The sequence below is a fragment of the Alligator mississippiensis genome, chromosome 8 (assembly GCF_030867095.1).
Source record: "Alligator mississippiensis isolate rAllMis1 chromosome 8, rAllMis1, whole genome shotgun sequence".
NCBI lineage: Eukaryota > Metazoa > Chordata > Crocodylia > Alligatoridae > Alligator > Alligator mississippiensis.
In genome coordinates this window covers 21,809,918-21,828,209 of record NC_081831.1, presented here as the reverse complement: position 1 = coordinate 21,828,209, position 18,292 = coordinate 21,809,918, and the positions used below count along the sequence as shown (strand labels likewise).

At 43.3% G+C, this 18,292-nt stretch overlaps 1 protein-coding gene across 1 annotated transcript in view; it reads right to left on the bottom strand.

Moving 5' to 3' along the window:
• Positions 1 to 18,292, bottom strand: part of GMIP (GEM interacting protein) — a 40,271-nt gene that overhangs the window by 4,339 nt on the left and 17,640 nt on the right. Inside the window, exons 3-20 of the mRNA XM_059732986.1 lie at positions 16,387 to 16,480; positions 15,238 to 15,313; positions 14,309 to 14,372; positions 13,253 to 13,378; positions 12,831 to 12,895; positions 11,604 to 11,714; positions 9,734 to 9,814; positions 8,480 to 8,668; positions 7,751 to 7,888; positions 6,914 to 7,104; positions 6,649 to 6,754; positions 5,386 to 5,470; positions 5,129 to 5,227; positions 4,388 to 4,527; positions 3,959 to 4,147; positions 3,445 to 3,582; positions 2,665 to 2,861; positions 1,664 to 1,946 (exon numbers count right to left, since the gene is read on the bottom strand). Of these exons, the coding sequence (XP_059588969.1) occupies positions 1,664 to 1,946; positions 2,665 to 2,861; positions 3,445 to 3,582; positions 3,959 to 4,147; positions 4,388 to 4,527; positions 5,129 to 5,227; positions 5,386 to 5,470; positions 6,649 to 6,754; positions 6,914 to 7,104; positions 7,751 to 7,888; positions 8,480 to 8,668; positions 9,734 to 9,814; positions 11,604 to 11,714; positions 12,831 to 12,895; positions 13,253 to 13,378; positions 14,309 to 14,372; positions 15,238 to 15,313; positions 16,387 to 16,480 (2,372 nt within the window). The remainder of the gene's footprint in view (positions 1 to 1,663; positions 1,947 to 2,664; positions 2,862 to 3,444; positions 3,583 to 3,958; positions 4,148 to 4,387; positions 4,528 to 5,128; positions 5,228 to 5,385; positions 5,471 to 6,648; positions 6,755 to 6,913; positions 7,105 to 7,750; positions 7,889 to 8,479; positions 8,669 to 9,733; positions 9,815 to 11,603; positions 11,715 to 12,830; positions 12,896 to 13,252; positions 13,379 to 14,308; positions 14,373 to 15,237; positions 15,314 to 16,386; positions 16,481 to 18,292) is intronic.

Sequence of the window (18,292 nt, the reverse complement as noted above, 5' to 3'; positions counted from 1 at the left end):
AGGAGTGACTTACATTTGGGGAGAGGAAAGTGCTGTGATGAAGTTTAGAAGCACATCCCATTCACAGGATTGAAACAGACCACCTTAGATAGGTACAAGTTATTCCACCTTGGGGATCTGTGATTCATGCCCTGTTTATTGTACATGCAGAACACCCTGCATGGAATGGCAGTTCTGTAGTCTACAGCAGACTTATGCCCAGTGTTAATCAGGAGTGAGCCAATAAAAAGCTCAGTGTGATTGTTTATGAAACTGGTGCTAAATTCATGTCAGCTCTCCGATTTCCTCTGGATGGATTGTGATGCACAGCTTTATTGGGCAGGAATCGAGTTATTTATCATGTGCAGGGATCACTTGATGATTCCCTCCCATCTTTCCCTTGCAGAAGGGGAAAGATGGATAGGGAGCAGCAGAAATAACTCTTAACTACAGTTAAGTACTTGCTATCAGATACAAACAAGAGGGGTGAGGAACTGGCATGAACAAAAGCTCAGGAATCAGCTTGTATGGGACCAGTCCTCTTACAGAAGGCAACGGGAGTCTTGTGTAAGGACTGAATAAACTTAAGCATAGACTCCAGGATTCAGCTTTATTAATTACTATTGCATGGAAAGCTCCCTTAGAACGTAATAGATGACCCTGTTTCTAAAAAGTTTTTGACACTAGCCACAAAACTTAACCATTCCTGCTGCAAAGTTATACAGGATATCTTAGGGGATTTTTAATAAAGAAAGCATTAGGTAATAAGGAATGATCATCTTCCCAGGCTAGAAGTTTTTGAGAAGGGCCCAGTCATCTTCCTAGGAGCCTTTGACCATGTACTAATTACTTCTCTGTCATTGCAGTGGTAGAGCATTGGTAGCACCCTTGTCTCCCCAGTCTACCCACTGCACATAACAGGTGGTTCCTGGAGTTTCTGATTTTGTACACTGTAGTTGCATGTGAGGATTTGAAATGGCAATTTTGGGAACTTCTTGGGTAAACAGTTGCCTGCACATGCAGGGGACAGGACTTTAGGGCCCCTTACCCTATAATTCTGGCAGCTGCCTCCCTCTCTGCTGCCCTCTGACTACTTCCCCACTCCCTGGCTTCAGTTAAGCCAATTGTCAAATTAATATTATAACCCTGATCCAGTTCCCAAGGTGTTGTGCCAATTCAGGTTTTAAAGTGCTGTGAAGAGGAATACTGCTAATAGTGATTGTGAGGGAAGAGTGGGGAAGAAGGGAGCTGGGAATGCTTCAGGTTTACAGCAGCACAGAAATACAGCATGTTTGGCTACCACCCTCCCACACTTCAGGGGAGCAGTCCCAGCAAAGCCATGTGGGATGTGCTGGGCATCCTGCCAGTCTTTGCTATTTATATATTGCCAGTTCCACAAGCTGTAAAACTATCTGTTTACTGAGAGAAACAGTAATATCCTAAGTAACTTAATCTGGAGAAACCTGAATCATATCAGGAGGACTGCACACTCTGAGTGATCTGTTGCTTAACATTTCTTCATTACTCCCATTCCACAAGGATTGACCCATCTGCTTTTTGCTCTCTGAATAACCTACTGATGCCAAATTTGACCACTTTCTGTAAGAAAGTTTTCTTTAGCTTCCAGTCCTCTTCCCTGTCACAACAGGGTCACTGAGGCCAGCTCAGTGTCTGGGAGCTCTACCTCTTGGGTCATAGTCTTGTCTTTGCTGGGGCTCTGCTGCTCTTCATCTTTCGGTGCCAAGGCCTCTTGTGAAGGGTTTTCGCATCCAGGGGCCAAGGCAAAATGCTCAAAGACCCTTTCATGGTTCAGAATGAGAAACTCTACAATCTGTGCCTGGTATCCAGAGTCTACAAGACAGGTCATGGAGACATCGCTCCCTGCACTGGGTCGGATCAGCGTTGGCCCAAAGATTATCCCCAAGTTGTTGGCGGACATCCTGTTCTCCTCATATCTCTCAGACACCCTGGAGAAGGGAAACAACATTGTTAGGGGCTTCTAACCCTGAGCCCTACTGCAATGGGCAGACAGATGGAATGAGCTGGTATAGAGTAAGCTGATTCAATCCTTTCCTAGTAAAGAAAGGCAGAAGGCAGGGTAGCTTTGCACCTTACAGACTGACTAAATCAGATGCATAAGCTTCATTCATCAAATGAAGTAAGCTGCCGCTTATGAAAGCTCATGCACTTCTGATTTGGTTAGTCTGTAAAGTACAAATCTACCATATCTTCTCCTTGACTTCAGACTAACATGGCTAATTACCTCTAACAAAGAAATAAATTACTGCAGGGAGCTAGACAGGTGGGAATGGTGGAGGGAATGGACAGACAATGCACTGCTTTGCATACACTCAGACTACAGAGCTGCTCCTGGGGTTTCTCTAAGCCTGGTGAAAAGTGCAGCTCCCAGAGAAGGGGGTTATCACTGTGATCCTTCTTCCATGCTGGATGAAAGGAGCTAGCAGTCCAAAGTGCTTGTCAGTTACTGGCTTTTTGCTTTGCAAAAGACATCCCATTTCACATCAATAGCTTTTCCTTCCCCCTTGCTTGGAGTCACTAGAATCCAAACTTCCCTTTGGCCTTTTGCCTCTCTCACAGCTCTCCTCCCTGGCCTCTTTTGATGCAGACACCATAGCTGCTCCTCTTGGTGTGTCTAATCAACAAGACAACTGCTGCATCCCTTACCTGTATAGATGTGCAGCAAGATGATGCAGGGTGTTGTGGTTCGTTAGAGGCAGTTTGTGCAGCACGTCCTTCATGTTCTGGATAGGGTCTGATGAAAACCCTGAGCTGTCTCTCTTCCCTTCTCCAGGTCTCTGCAGATCCTTGGCAAGTGCAATTAACTCATCATAGAGTTGATACAGGAGCACAGGTTCTGAGAGCTACAAGGGGCAGGGTGGGAAAACTGTTATTGCATCCTGCCTGTTTGATTATCTGAGCAAAATCTCATCATGACCCTTTGCTGCTGTCAGTGGCCCCCAGTTCTAGCCCCAATCAACCTTGCACTTTCAGACTCTCTCCAGTTCTTATCTCAGTGTTGAGGCCGGCCCCCACCAGAATTGCCATTTACATAGGCTAAATATGGGGAAGGATCAAAAGTATCCAAGACTTGCTACTGCTTAGGGAAGCATTAGGTTCCCTGCTTGACATCACCCATTGTAAGCCATGAGCATTCACACTGTACCTAGCTAGGACTGGGAGTCCACAGGCATCCTGGACAGTCATGCCTATAGCACCACAGAAGAGGTTGTAACAATCAGTTTCTAGGAGTAGACAACTGACAGAATTAATGCCTGATCCCACAACAAAGAGGCATTGCCACATTTCAGTGCCTCAAAAACCTAGCAAAGAGAAACATGAGAGCAGGAGCTGCCCCCAAGGCTGCCCCAGGAAGCCAAACCTGGAGCTTTCAAGTGCTTGGGACCAGAGATGGGTTCTGGCTTTCCTGAGAGACTTGCTACTCACCTCCTTCAGGAAATGTTTCAGGACACTAGTGATGTCATGGGGAGAGTGTTCCGAGAGCTCCACCAGGTCTCTGCCGTTTTCAAATGCTTGGCAGAGCTTCTCTACCCGGGCCTTGGACCCGCTTATCCGATAGATCCCCTGCATTGTTAAATAGAGCGAAGTCAAGGAATCTCAGGTTCAGAGTGGAGAAGAGAAGAGGGAGCAGGCATTTGCCAGCAAAAACAAAGAAAGAACATGGCATTGATATGATATCGTCTCTAGAACATGTAACATGCAGAGACTGAATGGCAGGGACAGCAGAGCTGATAGGAATTGAAGAGAATTCTTTCTGTGTCTCAGTGTGGGATATGCCAGCTGCCAGAGGACCTGTCAGTGATTAACACTGTGAAGTGCCTTGAGATGAAAGGTGCCAAGGGCCCAACCTAGCTCCCATTAAAACCAAAGGAAGCCTTGTCCTAGGCCTCAGCAGGAGCAGGGTTGGGTCTTATGTGGGTGCAATTGCTGTGCTGCTCACCTGGACTCCGAGGGCACGAGCCTCAATTTCTGACGTGCATTTTGTGACTATGAATGGAATTTTATTTGGGGAATCCAAGGAGACCTGCTGTAAGTTGATGCCGAAGAGGGACATGCGGGCAGGCAGCTTCTTACGGCCACAGGTGACCAGAAGGTTCTCCAGGCATTTCTTGTGGCAGGCCAAGTAGCACTGCAATGACAGGACAGTGTTGGGTTAGATATGAATTGCAGCTCAGCAATGACAACTCAGCTGTTCAATAATTCAGGTATTTCTTTGGGAAATATCACAGGCTGCTTCCCCTTATGCATTGTTCCTTTGCCTCCCGTTGGGAGATGCACCCTCCTCTGCCTTCATTCTGGCCCTTGAGCAAGGTTACTGCAGGTACAGTTGGCAGACTCAGGACGGTTGTGGGGTTCTGGGCTCTCTCACCTCTTCACACTCAATGCCGTTGACCATGAAGGTTTCACATTCCCTGCATTTGGATGGGCCCCGGAGTTTTCGCAGCCGGTGGGTCTGTGCCGCAGTTGACAAAGTGAGGTTCTTGAACTGGCACTGGAATGATCCATTATCTGATGCAGAATCATTTAAACAGAAAAAGGGCACATTGTAAAAGGTCATCCATGTTTATTAGAAATGTAAAGGAATTTGGCAGCCTGTTTGTTCAGACAGTGCCACAGCAGATCTGTACCTCTGGCTAGAAGAGCAGGGAGTGCTCAACAGATTGCTGGCAGAACAGCACTATAGAGTGAGAAGGACCTGGGATGGGATTTTAGCTAGCACTGCCAGCATGCCTACCAGGACCAGAGCTGGCTAGTTTGGGTATGTTTACTTGAGCTGCAATCAAATAGTGGGGTATTCCCTGAGAAGCAGCTGCAGAGTTTTAATGAGACTTGGGCTGGGATAACAAGAGGGGACTGTGAGTTGTGATGGAGGAGTCTCAGCAGAGCAGTGTGTGTGTCTGTGTTTGGGGAAGGCTGGAAACCATAGGTGCGATGCTTACAGCTTGCAACTGAGTTGGAGGGCCGTATGACTGCATGGGATCCTGAACTAGACAGCTACAGCACTGGCAGGGCTGCATGTGTGAATCTCACTTAAGTACGCATAACATCAATGGGAAGCAGAATTCTACTGTGTTCTCTCATCTGTCAATCATTTTTCTTTACTGCTTACCATTTTCATATGTTTGAGATGAATCTCTCTCCTCAAAATCATCCAAGGAGGACATGGTGCCTGTGGATGAAGCTTTTAGCAACCTCCTATTAAAGTTCCCTGGAGACAAGAAAGAAGGGTTTATATTTTAGACAGTAAAGGAGTTCTTTGGGTTTTTTTCCCTACAGCATGTGAAAAAACTCCAATGCCACATTTTATTTCTGTTTGTAATTTTTTTGTTAGTTTGAATATTGGGTAGAAATTACTGTTCTTCTCACCTGGGCTGGAAGTGGGAGAATCCGGGGATTGGAATTCACCGCTCCCACCAAGGCTTTCTGTGTCACTCCATGATTTGTTTGCACCTATAAAAGGTGAATAACATGATAAGAATCATCACAACACCATAATGTTTCAGTAGTGATTGCTAAGTGCTGCTATGCATATTTCTTCTGCCTGGGTCTTTATTTGTATTAATAATTCCCCAGAACCACAGGACCCCTTCAACCTTCTGTGGATAACTCTAAAGTGAAAACACAGGCATAGTGACAAACAAATAGACACATACAGTGATCTGCAGGTATTTTGCTGAACCATGTCAGACTTTAGGAAGTCCTCCAGGAATGTCCTTTTGTGTCATAAAAGTGTAAAGAGAGTTGTTTTCTACTGAAGGGATGTAATTTCCAAAATGTCTTTGAGAGAGATTTTTAGGTGGTAAAAACAGTGTCAGACCTGTAATGAAATGTGATATCCTATGAAAGGAGGATGTAAAACTTGAGTGCTGTATACTCCGGGGACTGAACTGATAAGAATAATGGTAGAAGGCTGATGGGCTTCACTGCACCATCACATCCACTCTGAGCTGGGATGCACATAAGAAATAGTCAAGTATGAAATCAAATATGGAGTTATAAAAAGGGCCAGTGATGTGCAGGCTGTCACCAAGTCCCTAGTTGCCAGAAAAATCCATTACTATTTTCACAGGATAAAGAAACAAGAGGCAAAGATTCAGGGGGAAGGGAACACAGTCCTAATCTCTAAACCTGGATGGAAATCTCCAGTTCAGGTCATATCGCTGGAGATGAACAAGAGCTTTCAAAGCATGCAGGCCAGGGACCAGCATTTTGTGTCCCATTGTTAAATTGCTACAAGGCTTGTCATGGAAATAAACCATTCCCCAAATGACACTTTGGCATCTGACAGAATCTCAGAATGACACTGGAGGAGAATTTTCCTTTTGGAACATTCTTCTGGTCTCAGAGGTAGATGGTGAATGAGTTACACCTGAATTCGTGGTAAAAATAAAATGCCTGGAGTCAATCAGGGACCAGACTTCTATGGGCCTGAAATCTTTTCTATACAAATGCAGCCTTCAAATCACTTCCAGTTGCAAGCTGGAAAATGGGTTTGGTCTTACTTTAGAGGTAATTATAAACCAATCTTTGTGACTCGTGGCTACCTAAATACAGAAATCAAGCTTCAGTATCACAAGGGAGAATATTAATGTTTCTTTTCAAATTAATCTGACTTTGTTCACAGTTTTAGGAAAGCTGCTTTCCTGATGCATCTTCTGAGGAGGAGGTCAGATCAGTAGCTGAGGAGATTCCAGTGTGCTGGGGTGGATTCTTTCTTCTACCGCTAGAGGGAGACCTGAGAATGAGGTACAAGCAGATTTTGTGAAATGGCTTATCCCAGATAACAATAAGGTAATAACAATAAGTACTAATATATATAATTCTACCATAGATGTACACAGTGCTTTATATCTATAAGAAGACAAAACTCTCAAGCAGTTCTCTACTTCTTTACCTCTTCCCCACAGGAGTATATGGCTCAAATTCAAACACCTCCACGATGTTCTCTTTCTTCTGCAGCTTCTGAATAAAATCCAGGTATTTCTCACCCATTTTGTAGGGTTTGCAGGATTCAGTCATGGTCTGGTAATCCAGTGGAATCTTCTCTGCCTGATCTTGCCGCAGCTTGAACATCCTCAGGGTAACCTTTATGGAAACAACAAAAAGCTTGAAACACTGAGGCTGGGGGTCTTCCCTGGGCTCTAACTTCAACTTGTTTGTCGAACTCTTGCACAAACCCTTTGATTACTTGCACTTCTCTTGCTTATGGATATTCCTACCTACCCTTAAATTATATTTAGAAAATGCACTTAGTTTAAATGAGTCTGCATGAAAACCATCAAAATCCAGTCCCTTTCCCCACCTCTAGCTGCTGAAGGAAATGTAATTCTAGTATGAGAACCAACAGGGACTCCTTTGGCAACCAAGAGAGAACTTTGCCTACCCTGTGCCAAGTTAACTACAGCATGAGTTTTTTTCCACTGATTCTTACCCTGCATCCTGATCTCAGGTTTCTGTATTAACCATCAGTTGTTCAGCCGTAAACCAGAGACTCTCCAATGCAGTAGGAGATTTGTGGTTGTAATTGCTAGGTATATTGAGTGCTACTCTTTGTAAAGCTAGTGCTGAATGCTAAACAAATGTCTGGAATATGACCTGATGTCTCCTATGGGCAGCCATGTGTAGGATAATTACTAGTAAAGCAGAGAGGGACCATGGAGACATGACTCAAACAGCAGCTCCTCTGTGTCTGAGATAGAGGGACGTTGCGTAGTTGTTGTTTCCTACTTACCCGGGTTAGCACCTCATCTCCTTGGTAAACAAGTTTCCGTATGTGGGAGACAATCCTCTCTCGCACCTTTTCCAGTTCCTGCCGGCGAAAGTTGGCATCAGTGATGCATGTCTTGTAAGTAGTTTCAGTTTCCTGAACCTGGGGGCAGGTAAACACAGAATGAAACAGAAGCCAGTGCCAGGCATCCTCACCCTGAGAATGATGAAAAGGAGTCCATGGTGCAGATCACAGAGCAGCCATGAATGGGATTGTCAAGTGAGATAGGAGCCAGAGCAAGCTGGAGGCTATGGGCTTCTTAGTGCTGGTAAATGGTAAGTCCCAGGCCTGCTGCTACATCCTGAACAGAGTTCACCTTATGCTCCTAAGATAAATCTAGAGACTAGAGTGGTCACTGCCATGTCTGCAGACTCCAGGCACTTCAACAAGCATCTTTTAGTATCTCGGATAGGGATTTGGCTGCTACTCAGGCAGGTCTTAGCTTGTTGTCACACCAGGAAATCTTAAGGTCAAAGCACTGATCCTAGAGCTGGATGAAAATGTAAACCTAGTGAAACAAACTAATGTATGGTATTCCCCAAATTGCTGTCATTCCATTTTAAACTGAAAATGTTATCAATATTTTATTTAGCCCAGAACAAGTTTTGGCAAATGAAAAGTGTCCATAACAGCATGGTGACATTTTCTTCATGAGTGAGCAAGAGAGAGAGCTCCATGATCCATGACAGTTACCTTTGCTTGTGCTTCCTCACGAGACCGGCGCCGTTTCTCCAGCTGCTTGCTGGCACTGCCAGGGTGAGTTGCAGCCATGTTCTGGTATTCATCCTCTGCCTTGGCACTCAGTGACTTGGCTTTCTCCAGCTCCTCACAGCGCTGTATGTAGTACAGACGGGACTTGCGCAAGGATGATAAGGAATCATTCTGTAATCGGACAAAGAGCTTACTTAGGACACATCATCAGGCTGGAGGGAGACCACTGCTGCTGAGGGTCACACACATGCCTACCTTCATTCCCATATAGCTAGGAATCAGCAGGAAAGGTGAGGCTATACACCAGTATTGCTTACACCATCGACTATCGGGAACAGATTTCAATATCTGCTAATTTCCTTCTCTAGTCCCATTGCCCTAACTCACCATCCTTGTTTTAGACCTTCAGCTACTTATACACATGTTCATGATCATTATTGTTAGGTGTCAGAGTTGTTTTGTGTTCTTTGCAAATTCAGGCGGACATTGCTGCACTAAGAGATATTAAGAAAGTTTTTTTTGGGCATGTCTACACATTGCACTACCTTGCCATAGCAATGCACTACAGCAATGTAGTGACCACGTGCATCTACATGTCACCGGCAGCTACCTTACCATAGTGGTGTGCTCCCCTGTTTTAGTGCACTGCTACGGCAAAGTGGTGGCTAAAAATAACGGTGTGCCATCCATACGGTGCAGTATGGGCAGTTACTGCAACATCCTTTAGTGTTTCCAAAAGGTTAATAGGTAGCCATTGCATCTGCTTTTCCAAAAGGAAGTACTAAAGCATGGCGCAGTAACAACATCACCATAGGGTGACGTGTAGATGTGCCTTTGAGTCCTAAAAACTAGAAAACTGAGGCATGATTTTTCCCTTGCATGTGGCTAATCAGAAGTGTTTTCCACATAGTTTATTGGCAGGGGGTTCTCCTGATGATCCTGTCGGGGAGGAATTGGCTGTCACAGGGTTCCTCACCACCTCATCCCTTTTAAGGAGAGCTAGCGGAAAAGAGATTAACCTGGGGTATACTGCCTTTCTGTATGATCTTTGCATGGGGATGTAGCAAGTGCTTTCCTGCCTTTACCAATAGGGCAGTGTAGGACAGGAAAAAGCAGTCCCAGTTAGGATGCTGTTAGCACTTTTTACTGTGTGCTCTCACAGGCCTGGCATTCTCATTATTTTGCCAGACATACGCATGTGGCTCTCTCACAGCCTGCCATCTCCAGGGCTCTTACCATTCTCTTCTGTTCTTTTGTCCATTGATCCTTAAATTCTTTCCGCCACTTTTCAATTTCATTCCTCTTGGCTGTAAGAGGCTGCAAGGAAATTACAGTGCAAGTGAAAATTACATGCCTACATACTATCTCCATCACAAGCTTCTGGGCTTAGCACAGGCCTCTGACTGAAGTCCTATGGCTTGTATTAGACAGGAGGTCACAGAAGATAGACCCAAGAAGTGTCCCTAATATTTTTGTGCTCCAGTCATGCTCCTTTGGCCTGGTCTACAAAGGCTGGTGGTGCTTAAGGAGCCTTTTTAGGATTAGACCTAGATGGGAAAAAGTTTTCCCATTCCCCCAAATTTTTCAAAATTTCAGAAATTTTCCAGTTCTGCATTAGGTCAAACCCAAGACTTGTTGAAATTTTCCATGACAAACCATGGACAGCAGCATCCAGAATAGCCAGTAACCCAGTAGTTATGAACCCAGCATTCATCCAGGATATAGGCTTCCTGTTCTGAATCAGGTTTTGAATAGAAATTACAGGCTGGGCTTGAGAAACATTCCTGAAGAAGGCTCTGTTGAAACTGATACTTTCCCTCAAAGTCTAATTAAATTGGCATTTTCTGATGAAAACCATTTTGGTATAAAATGTCCAATTGGCTTCAATCAGGATGCTAACCTTGCCTCTGTTAGTGGGGCAGCTTGCTGAGGTTAATAGTAGCCATTGCATCTGCTTTTCATGCACCCACCAGAACGTTTAATGGAACCAGATTACTCTGTGTTGCCCCACACTATAACGAGGGTAAGTCTGCAGCACCAGTTCTACCTCCGCCCTAAAGTACTTAGCTGGGCACCGTGAGAGTTAGTGGGAAGCCAGAAACCCTCAACCTTGAGCTACTCTACAACTGCACTTGCAACCTAAAGCAGACCGTGTCACCTCTCCATTGCAGATGGCTTGAATAGCTACAGTGCACACGCTCCAGGGTGGGAGAGTGGGGGGACACCTTGGGGAGCTGCTCTGATTAAAATGCCCATAATGTCTCGTGTATTCATCATCCCACACTTCAAAATAGTGGCAGACGTGCTTTAACTAAAGCTTGTTCGACAAGCTTCAGTTAAAGTACCCCTGCTGCCATTTTGAAATGCAGGGGCACTGAATATATGTGACAGCAAGGCTGCTACAGCATTCCAATTAGAATGCTCCAATCGAGTTTGCTCCAACTTATTCTAATTGTAACTAATTGGAGCATGCATCCCGCACGTGTACAGGCACCTAGTTCTGAAGAGCTGGGCCTGGAACCCCTGTGGGGTGAAGGTGCCTGCCCTACAGAGCATGTGCACTGCCTCCTGCATCTTTCCTGCTCAGTAGAGCAGGAACAGCCTCTGCAAGCATGGAAGAATGGGCAGGATCGGATTGCAATGTGTTTTGCTCTGGAACATGACTCTAAAAAGGCCCTAAGGGGCTCTAGGCTTGTGCTCTTGCAGGAAGTTACAGAACAACATGGATAATTCCTTAGTAAGGAGGACATCCACTTGGTAAGGAGGACATGCTGATTTCTGGCTCATTTGCCAATACCTGTCTACCTGACTCAGCTGAGCTTCATTATGGATGCTCTGAACAGGAAAGCAAGAAGAGCTAGGGTCTGATGACAGCACCAGCTCTTGTTAAGGTAGGAAGAATCATTGAGTGGCTGAGATTGTAACATCAGATACTGAACTTCTCAGGCTACTGCATTCCTAGGGGTAATTTCATTCTTTCTGAAACTAGATGTGAATTTTCCTCCCTTTACTTTCAATCAGATTAATGGGCTCTTGAGCTATTGTGGCTGCTCGCTTGCCTAACCACTGCAGTGAAGCTGTCCAACAAAAGCAGGAAATACTCTACCTGGTAGTATTCTCTCATCTGTAGCTGCACTACAGTGTCAGTGGCTGTACTCCCAGCCTTTATGTCATAGTCCATGACGCTGGTGTAAAGCAACTGGAGAGGCATGTCACACTGTGGAGAAAGAGTATGTATATCAAATACTAGACAATCACCACAGCCTCTCCAAATCAAAGAGATTTTTCTTATTATAAACAAAAATGATCATCCACATTGATTACATTGGTGGTAGGCATTTCAGATCCTGTACATTACAAAGTAGCAAAGGAGCTTTTATTCTCTATTGTGCTCCTTTGACATAATACAAATTCATCCCTTTATCTAGAGCTGAAGCTCATGGGTCAGATCTAGCCCACGGAGCTGTATCATCTGCTTGTGGGGCCCCCCTCAGATCCAAAAACTTGGCAGCAGAAGAGCAGTGGCAGTGTTAATTGCTGCTTCCCTGCTGCCGAATTTCCAGACCCATAGGGAGCTCCACAAGCTGGATAACATAGCCCTGCACAACAGATCATGCCAGCATATGGTCAGATCCAGTAGGTGGACAGCACACAGCTGGACTGAGCTGGTGTGGGGGCGAATCAGAGCGGTGTGTGGTGTGTGGCTGGATCCAGTAGGCAGATGGTGTGAGGCTGGATTGGGATGGTGGATCTCTGTGACACAAGGTCAAGATCAGGGCAGAGTGCAGCATGAGGCTGAATCAGTTGGATGCCAGTGGTCTAGAATCTAAGATGACTCTTGTTCCTTTTATTATCATATGTAGGAATATATAAAAAGGAATTGTCCCAATGCTGAGTGGACAATTAAAAACAGTTCTGCAAGGGACAAAAAGTTCGTGCTTTGAGACTTTAGTAGGAGTCAAGATGAAATTTGCCACTGGAAGAGAGAATAGCCCACATTAGCCTGTTGCAAGGTTTCTGGTGCCTTCCTCAGAAACATTTGGTTCTGTCTGTCATCAGAGACCAGGGCATACTGTATTGGAAGGACCATGGATCTGATTTGGTTTCGCTATTTGGCATTTAGAATGTTCTTAATCCCCTTATTTCGTCTTGCCTACAGCAAACTACTGAACTTCCCTGAAGTGCCTTCCTTGCTTTTAAAGAATTGGAAATCATACTCTATAGACCTTAGCATGATTCAAAACAGAGCTCCATGGGTGATTTATGGAGTGGAACAATTAGCTCCATGAACAGGGAAAGCCGTGAAAGAAAGAGTATTCCAAATAAATTGTACCTGATGCCTAATGGCATGTCGGCCTGATTCTGCTATCTTCACAATGCTTTTGGCAAACTCTATTTCTGTGAAAGGGAAGAACAGGTTAGATTCTATATTTCCCCTGGCAGGGAACACATCTCCCCAAAACAGCTACTGCAATGTGTGAATCAGTCATCCTAGCAGAATTCTAAGAAATGTTTGAGGACACGCACAAAAAAAATCTAGTTTTGGCTACTGAGAATGTGAATCTTTATTTTTATACCTGTCTGAGACCCAAGTTAGAAGATGAGCTTTTAACCTACTCAATAGTATATTTGCATCCACTACTGTCTACAGTCACCCTGCTGTTGGCTTTGCAAAGTCCCACCCTAGCAGAGTGCACCAACTCAGAGCTGGCCTGTTGCCCTGAGCTGACTATGGACTCCACTAAAGGGACTCACCATAATTCAGGCGTTTGTCAATCCAAAAGAGCAGCTCTTTGACATATTTACACCACATTTTGGCATATTCAAGAGCATATTCCACACCACCTTCACATTTTATCAGCATCTCATCAGCCTCTTCAACTGCAAAAATAAATTCAGATTCATGAGCTTCAGTTGGCAGAGGCTCCCCAAGTGTGGTAAAAACCTGAGTCTCTCTGATATCTCGTGCCATCTCAGATAATAGCTGTAGAAAATGAACTCCCAGAGGATAATAGCTGATCTCATGGTAATTCCCAGAAGAGCTCTATGAGTTCTAGGCAATTTAAGCTTATTTGGTCTCCAGTAAAATGTTTTAAAATGGACATTTTTATGAAGCTTATTTTGTAATTAGAGACTGGATCCCTTTGTGTGATGGTCTCTCAATGCTTGATATGCTGACCTGCAGTTACTTTGCCTTTCCTCTCCTTGGATATGCTGAGATAGAATTACCTATTTCATTGATTTGAGACTAAAAGAATTTCAAGGAAAAAAATGACAGTTCCAACAGCTTGGAAAATGGCTTATGTTTATGATAATGTAAACATTATCCACCAGAAGCAAGACGTGGTTTTATACTGAATCGCATGATGCCATTGATGAATATGGCACCAAGCCTCTCCCACATGAGCAACAATAGCATATTAAAAACAGGGTCTTAGTTGCATTAAGGGGCAGATATTTATTATACAATATTATTTATTATTGTATTTATTATACAGTATTTATTATACACAAAACAGGCAGATGCTTATTGTAATTAAACTCTTGAAGCTCAAAAGTCAAAACCAATGTTAGAATGTAGTTTAACAGGATACTAGGGCAATAACAGGTGAAGATGTGCACACAAGGAGCTTGGCAAGATTTTTAACTTAAACAGACCATAATGAAATGTATGTATCTCTGCTGGACTGTGTCATGGTGACATCTGAAAGACACTTTCTTGTTAGTGGGAGTGTACAAACACAGATGCCAGAATATATATCCGTTATTCTTGGATTATCTCTGTGTCTTATTTTACTTTTCTTAAGTTACCTGAGATGTCTTTCCGCACCTTTCCCTCTGAGTTGCTTTTGCTTTTGCAGAAACTTTCATTTTTCTGTAAATCAAAGAGGAAAAAAAGGTCAGAACTTCATGTGTCAAGCTGTTTAGAGAAAGTTACTGAGAGCTAATCTTCCGCTTTTTCCTATCTAGGAAACCCTCTGTAGTTGAGGTTATTGCCATAACGTGACAGAGTGGGGCAGGGCATAGCATAAGACTCAACCATGAACAAAAGTATGAAGAACATTTCTAATACAGTTACACAGAGTTTTAGATTGGAAAGGATTTGCTATCTTCAAATGTTGCTAACTCTCCAAATATTCAATATGGCTTTTGTGGAGTCACAAAATTACTTGAGAATCTTCGATTCCCACAGGAAAACAAAGAAGTTCCTAGCCTTTTTGGCTGTAGTGAATGAGAATGATTGTATGTAACCAAAAGACTCAAGTTTCCAAATTATGATTTATTAGAAAAAAAAATCCCTCCATTTTAAGCCAATTTCATTCTTTAGGCTGGCTCACAATTGTTAAATAGTTTGAGGTGGCTATACTGACATCTTGTCTGATCTCTTATATAACACAGAGCACAGAACATGACCCAGTGATTTCCATCTGAATTACTCTTCTTAATTGGCAAGAATAAATCTAAATTACATGTGTTTGAAAGTTCACATGAAGCAGTCTCTTCTCTTCAGGTTAACTGAAAAAAATAAGACAAGCCCCAGTTCTTATCCTTTCTTCTGTATACGCTCTTACAGTACTATTATCACCATTGTATCTGAGCACACTACTATCGCTTGCTTTCTCTGTAGATGAGAGAGATAAACTTTTATTCAGATACTCGCTGCCAAAACAAGCAGCATTTATTTCAGCAAAGGGAATTATTAATGTCTTCATTGAAGTAGGGTCTCACTCTTGTCCTACCGGAGATGTCTCTGTCTCTGAGGTCAGGTCAGTGGTGCCAGGGCTGTCAATGTCACTAATGAACATGTCAGCTGCCCTGTAAAATAAACGAACCAATTAAATAATAATAAATACTTGGAGGTGTTTTAGAAGCTGCGAAGTGTATGACTAGGGCTTTAACTGCAGAATAAGAAGAGGAGAAACAGTTAAAGATGAGTTGATCTGGTTGAGTTCAAATATACATGATCTAATTTTTTACCCATTGGAAGCAGTTATTACAAAGCTAGGTGACCAATTCCAAATCTTTTATACGATGACTTTTGTAGGTTTTATGGGTGCAACTAAGAGCACATGAGTTATAAAAAGCAGTGCTTTCATGCACCTTTTAGCCATTGCATAACCAGCTGAAGGTACTTGTAGCTACCTGCATTTATCTCTAAATTAATTATGAACAGGATAAACAAAATCTGAATAAGTCCTCTGCTATCACTGAAATTTTATCTGTTTAACTTTAATATACTACCAACCATTATGTGTTTTTTATTATTAGTCCCTTTCATTTATCATTTCATATGATACAAAGCAGTAATGATTATCTGTGTTCTTCCTCCTCTGTACATCTGCTTTGGAAGTTAGCCTCTAATAAGCTCACAAAGCGTGTATGTGTGGATTAAGACTGAGAGGGGCAGGGACTTTTGTATAATCTTTGCTAATACTAGGACATTATCTAGGACAATGGGCCTTGAACCTGAGTGGTCTGTAGGAATTACAGCAAAATACATTGTACATTGTATTATTGTTATTAAACAATAATACAAATAGTGAGCCACATTCTGCTGCCACTGTCATTGATGTAAATTAAAAAATTCCTGAAAATATCCTCTTTCTAGTAAGATGTTCTAGCATTCAGAAAGACAAGCTGACTGATTAGCACAGAAAATAGGCAAAATGTAGTAAAGTAACCCAGACAATGGGCAGAAGATCTCTGATCTGGAGTATGGAAGGGGCTGTGAAGGTTTTCCAAATCTAAAAGCTCTTAATGAGAAATTGAGATAATGAATAATAAGTATATACACAATGAACGTATAACTATAGTTAAAGGAAGAAGAGGAAAGAACAGATACAGAGATGTGAAGCCTCAAGCTAGTTCCATCCCATTTCTGTACATACCCATTTCCGAGTGAAATTTCTAAGGCATCCAAACACCCGAAGATGTCACTGTATCGCTTTCTATTTTCAGACCCTTTCACAGGATTGTTGAGACCTAGAGGTGAGTAGGAGAGAGAGACAGTTTCACTGAGAAATCCTAATAAACCTAATCCAGTATCCACTGATATCAAAAGAGTCCAGGGATTACAGTGGGCTTTGGATCATGGCCAATGCACAGAGCATGACCAAACTAAGAGGGAATGACCAGGAAAGTGGCAAACCATAATACAAATGGTAAAACAGAGAATCTGTCAGAGCTCCATGGTAGAAACTCCAGGTAATAAAAGAGATCCAAAGCGCCTGATGTCAATGGGAAACTTTCTATTGATTTCAGAGGGCTGGGGGTCAAGCCCAAGGTCAGATGGCTAAATTTGCAAAAACTCCTTTTAGTAGAGGCTATCAACTACACAGTGGGTACATCTACATGTGAATTTAGTATGGTGCAATAAACTCTGGAGTTGTTCGCGCTGGAGTTACCTGCTCCCAGGAGCAGTGTCTACACATGCGCATGGGACACCAACACTTAGAGGTGGGGTGGAACAGCCCCAGGCTGACAGCAGACTCAGGGGGTCAGCCCTGGGTGATGGCATTAGGTGGCAGAGGGGATGGCTGGGGCACAAGGGTGCAGAACCTGCGGAGCTGTGTGGCTAGGTGGCAGGCAGCCCACACACTTTAGCACCCTCATGCCCCAACCAGCCCCTGTCACCATCTACTTGTGTGTTTCTTCACACTTAACTCACCATAAGATAATAACAGTACTATTTTACAGCAGAGTTCATTTTCTGTGCCCTAATACCAGTGCATGTATGTAGACGGTGATGCTTTACTATGGAGCTAATTAGTCAACTCCACAGTAAAGCGCACATGTAGATGCACCCAATAGTGTCTACACTATTTTTGTATCGAATAAGTGATTAACCTATACTTAGAAAGAGACTCAGGTGTATTGTTGTAGTGGGTGCTGCAGATCATTTGTAATATGCTTAGGCTGAGTGAGAGAGTGTGTGTGTGTGTGCGCATGCATGCATATGTGCATGGATTTGTAATGTGCAGAGCTATGTGTGCTGGGATAGCAGGAAGTGCTGTGATGAGGAACTAGGGTCAGGGGCAGAGCTCAGTTGCAGAAGTTGTCCATTGCTTGAACAACACACATTCCCCAGTGTTGCAATATGTTGTACACAGTAACCATTTCTCAATATCACATATGCTTAATTATGGTGATACAGTGTTTTATCATCTAAAGTATTTGCCTCTTTTTACAGCATGTATCATTTTGCATGCATATAAAGTATAGAATGTGCATGTCTCCACATGCAAAGTATTGAAAAATACAGCAATAAAGCTTTTCAAAAGCTGAAGTGTAAGCTTCCAGAAATTGCAGAAACACAGAGTGGTGGTGACCAGGAGGCTTTACTCGAGCTGTGCATTGCACTAAGTCTTGTTTTCTATTCAGTTTTACTCATTTGCGACTGTGGACAGAAACTGAATTGACTCAGGTTCAGCAAAGTAACTACCGACTTTTTAGAAAACAGAAGTAAGCCTTCATTGTATCAACAAAAGAAACCTTCACTCTTTTTTTTTTTTTTTTTTTTGTCCCCTGATATTCCAGGAAACAGGATGTGGTTGACCCAAATCAAGAGTTGCTTCATTGGTAGTTGAATCTCTGTCAGTGAACAAGCACTTGCAAATATCAGTCATTGGTAGTAGATGGAAAAGTCAAGCTTGTTGTTTCATTCAGCTCAAGGTACACCTGGCCTCTGGTGGCAGTCACTGCTGAACGATGCAGATTTTCAAGTGCGAGCAGTTTCTCTGTAAATGATGCTGTGTACAGTTGGTGCATCACAGAACACCACGCTGCCCTTGGGGA